Source organism: Geospiza fortis, unplaced genomic scaffold, assembly GCF_000277835.1.
Source record: "Geospiza fortis unplaced genomic scaffold, GeoFor_1.0 scaffold662, whole genome shotgun sequence".
Classification (NCBI taxonomy): Eukaryota; Metazoa; Chordata; class Aves; order Passeriformes; family Thraupidae; genus Geospiza; species Geospiza fortis.
Genome location: NW_005054450.1, coordinates 671,290 through 675,509, shown reverse-complemented (window position 1 = coordinate 675,509; position 4,220 = coordinate 671,290). Strand labels below are relative to the sequence as shown.

Sequence of the window (4,220 nt, the reverse complement as noted above, 5' to 3'; positions counted from 1 at the left end):
TGGCGGGCCAGGCTATTGCCCTGCCTTGGTTCTGCTGTGTGCTGCAGCCATGGCCAGCCTGCCCAGAGCACCCGCAGGACAAGGACACTGTGTTTGCAGGCTGGCCCTGCTGAGAGCCTGGGAGCCACAAAAAGAGCTTTGGAGCAGCTGCCCAGCCCTCCCAGGCTGGCACAGCTCAGGGATGTGGGATGTGCTGACTTCGAGACCTTGTGGTGAGCTGAGGTGAGATCACCGGGAACAAAATGATCATTACAGGCCATTCATGTCAGAGCGTTCATGCCTCTGTGTTTGCTTGCAAGCAAAAGCAGCAGCTAATTTGCAAGGCAGCCTTTTGTCCCAGGGCCTTTGATCAATGCTGGCCTGTGTTAATGTTTCAGGAGGCTATTGATTTCTGCAGCAGCTTTTGTTCCTGAATTTATGTGCCCTGGCTTTCAGCAGCACGCACTGTGCATGTTTGATTAAAGCTCATTTGACTTCTTGCAGTGAGGCTGGAAGCTGTTTTTGCTCCCTGTTTGGGCAACCAGAGCTTGCCTGACTCAGCCCTTTGTGCTCCAGCCTGTGCCACCCGTGCAGGCAGCAGGAGGGGGGTGATGCTGCCAGGCTGAGCCCCAGCAGTTCATCCCTGGGCACACAGTGGCACCCTGGGCAGCAGGATGGGGGTGATGCTGCCAGGCTGAGCCCCAGCAGTTCATCCCTGGGCAGCAGGATGGGGGTGATGCTGCCAGGCTGAGGCCCAGCAGTTCATCCCTGGGCACACAGTGGCACCCTGGGCAGCCCAGGGGATCCTGCAGGGAATTCTTTCCGTGGGTACCTGTGTAACCTGGCATTCTGTGTGTGTCCCCCCTCTGACTCTTTCTTGCTCCCTGAGCCCTTTCCTGAGTGCTGCACTGTGCACTCTGGCCATGAACTGCAAGTACAGAGCATTCTTTGGTCTTTTCATCTGTGCGTTGTAGCTGGGGTAAAACTGGTTGTTGAATAAATAGACTTTGACTTCATCTTTATCCCAGTTGTGACTGCACTTCTGAGCCAGTCTCGGGGGGAAAAAGCATTATGGTCATGAGGCTGGCATTTTCTATAAATATCCACAGTTTCTTTTTTAAACTTTGGTTTATGATCTGCATGTATAAATTGTTAAACTTCCCTCGGGACCTGATGGCTTTGCAATGTGTAAATGGAGCTCTAATAGGTTCCCATTCCCTATTTTATGATGGGAGGAGAACAGATTGGTTCCCACTCTGCTGTTGCCATGTGTCAGAGGACACATTAATTCACTGACATAAAGACATGGGATTTACTGACTTGCTCCTTGGTGCTGACACCTCAGATTTGATACAAATGAATTTATAGGTAAAAAACGACTGGTTTCATTTGCAAGAGACTTTCAGCCTGTGCAGAGCATTGCAAAAGCCTCCCTGCAGAGCCCAGCCTGGCTCCTGGCACAGGCACAGCCCCAAGTGGACAAACAGCTGGCCTGGGTGGACTTTGAGCGCACTTAATGGGCTCAGGGAAATGGCATTTCTAAAGCAAACACGTGCAGGGAACAGGCAGGGGCAGAGCAGGGTGCTGGGCTCAGAACTGCTGTTCTGCCCAGTTTGCCATGAGCATTGTTTGCTCATCACCAGGCAGCTGCAGATCCTCTACAGAGGAACACATTTTTAATATTTTTAGTAGGGCTTTAGTCCTTCAGAATCAAGAATTGTAGGTAAGGTTTTGCCCACTTGCTCCTCCTCCCCAGCCATCGCTGTGAATATTTGTTATTTTAATATATGATACTCAAACATAGTTCCATGGTGAGGATCAGCAGCATCATCCCAGTCTGTGGCAGCACAGATTAAAAATGATCTGTTCTGCCTGTTGCCAGAATGTGGTCATGTTCTTTCTTCTGGGGTTTCTATTTTTAAATTAGGCACTGGTAAAATTCTTAAGTGTCTTAAATGTCAGCAGTTAATGTCTAGAACAACATCCTCCCTTTGTCTTTGCAGTGTTTCAGTGGTGCAGGTATTGGTTGTGGCTGTAATTGCTTGTTTGGGGCCCTGGGGAGGGTTTGGATTCAGGCAGGGTCGTTATTGGAGTTAACTCCTGCTCTGCCCGGAGCAGGGGCTGCAGGATTTCCCCACGGAGGCAGCAGGCTGAGGTTATTTGATCACATAAAACACAGTTCAAAGAAACCCTTTTTGTGGGCAGTTCAGGTATGTTTGTTCTGATGTTGATTTTTTCAAGGGGCTGGTTAGAACTTCTCCGTTTTTCTCTTGCAACTTGAAAGCAACAACACCTTTTACCTTAGAGGCAGACAAGTCGCCAGGAAATGATGGGGTTTCAAAGTAAGAGAAAAGAGATTAAAACCACATGCTGTTCTTTGGTTCAGCCTTGCAAACCCAGGTTTGAGTGGCAGCTGCTGCACTTCCTGAATGCAAGCCAGATTCATTATGCTGTGAAATTATCACTCATTTCTCTAGGTGTGCTCTTTTAACTGCTTAATTAATTTAGATGTGGGTATATATATTCAAATTAAAACACGATTTAGTGTGGTGGGGTTGTGTTACGGTTATAGGCTTGTTGTTGAACATGTTTGTACTCAAACTTTGAGCTCCTTACACAGAGTATTGAACAATGGCTGACAAAATGGCAGAGTGTGCTTGGGCTGAGCCCTGTTCTGTCTGTGGACAGCAGGAACTGGGGCAGGTTTGGGGTGGCTGTTGGGTTTGGGGTGGCTGTCAGGTCTAGAGCGGCTGTCAGATTTGGGGTGGCTGTGGGGTTTGGGGAGGCTGTCAGGTTTGGGGAGGCTGTCAGGTTTGGGGTGGCTGTCAGGTTTGGGGAGGCTGTCAGATCTAGAGTGGCTGTCAGATTTGGGGTGGCTGTTGGGTTTGGGGTGGCTGTCAGGTCTGGGGTGGCTGTGGGGTTTGGGGTGGCTGTGGGGTTTGGGGAGGCTGTCAGGTTTGGGGAGGCTGTCAGGTTTGGGGTGGCTGTCAGGTTTGGGGAGGCTGTCAGATCTAGAGTGGCTGTCAGATTTGGGGTGGCTGTCAGAGCTCAGTGCCAGGGGATGCTGACAGTGACACAAGGGCACCCTCTTCTGAGGCATCCAGGCTGAGGCTGGCTCCTGGTGCTTCCCAGCCTCTTTCCTTTCCTATGGGGAGGAGTGAAAAAGCATTTATTTACTTATTTTCCTCCTCTGCAAAAGCAGGCAGAAAATATTGAGAGGTTTTTTTTGTGTATCTTACCTGAACAGTTCTTTTTTCTGGCTGAAATCCATTGTGATTCTTCCTGGGAAAATCCCAGCGAGCTGGGGCAGGCGGGGAGCTGGCAGCCAGGTTGGCAGGTCCCTGTAACCCCGTGCTGTGTGCTGTTGTGTGCTTGCAGGGGGAGCTGATCACCTTCTATTACTACTGGAAGAAGACCCCCGAGGCGGCGAGCTCGCGCGCGCACCGGCGGCACCGGCGCCAGGCCGTGTTCCGCAGGATCAAAACCCGCACGGCCTCCACGCCCGTCAACACCCCCTCCAGACCCCCCTCCAGCGAGTTCTGTGAGTGCAGCCCCAGCTGGGCACTGTCTGGGCAGGGAGCAGCCAGGGAATGGTGCCACACCTCCCGGGGACAGCGGGGAATGGAGCTGGGGCAGCCGCCCTCTCTGCTCCTGCACCTTGCTGCTGGAACGTGGAAGGTGCCTTTGATCAGCCAGGGATGTGTGCAGGCCTTCAACATGAAAGCATCCTGGGAGGATGGAAATGCTGCCCTGGGGTTGGGTTTCCCTACTCTTTTTCTTGGTGCTGTGTTGTATTTTCTCCAGGCTTGTTACAGTAATGGGGATTGGAAAGCACAGAAGGAAGGAAGGAAGGAAGTGCTCCCTGCCTGTAGAAATAAGTCCCTTCCATCCTTCTGGGTGACCCCTACCCTCTGCTGGAGCTCAGACTGTGCTGCAGCCAGCACTGTCTCAGGCAGTCTTGGAGGAGCAGTGGCCTTGCCTGGAGCAGAAGTGTCCAACCCAAAGCAGTTCCCCAGTGCAGTGCCTGCTGCCTTGCACAGGGTCCCTACAGGGACAGAAACCTTTGTCCATGTGGGAAAGGTTTAAATCTTCCTAAACCCACATTGCTCACAGAGAAAAGGGGCTGTGGAAGGCAGATTGGCAGATGTAAAAATGAACATGGGCAGGTGGAGGATGTGGTGAGCAGGCTGGACACAGAATTCTGTCCTGGGCAGAAGTGAGGGGGCAGGAAAGGGCTGGGA

General features: G+C 51.8%; 1 protein-coding gene across 1 annotated transcript in view; it reads left to right on the top strand.

Annotated features, from left to right (window-relative positions):
- Positions 1–4,220, top strand: part of RERE (arginine-glutamic acid dipeptide repeats) — a 106,420-nt gene that overhangs the window by 88,355 nt on the left and 13,845 nt on the right. Inside the window, exon 11 of the mRNA XM_031062544.1 lies at positions 3,358–3,520. Coding sequence (XP_030918404.1) covers positions 3,358–3,520 — 163 coding nt within the window. The remainder of the gene's footprint in view (positions 1–3,357; positions 3,521–4,220) is intronic.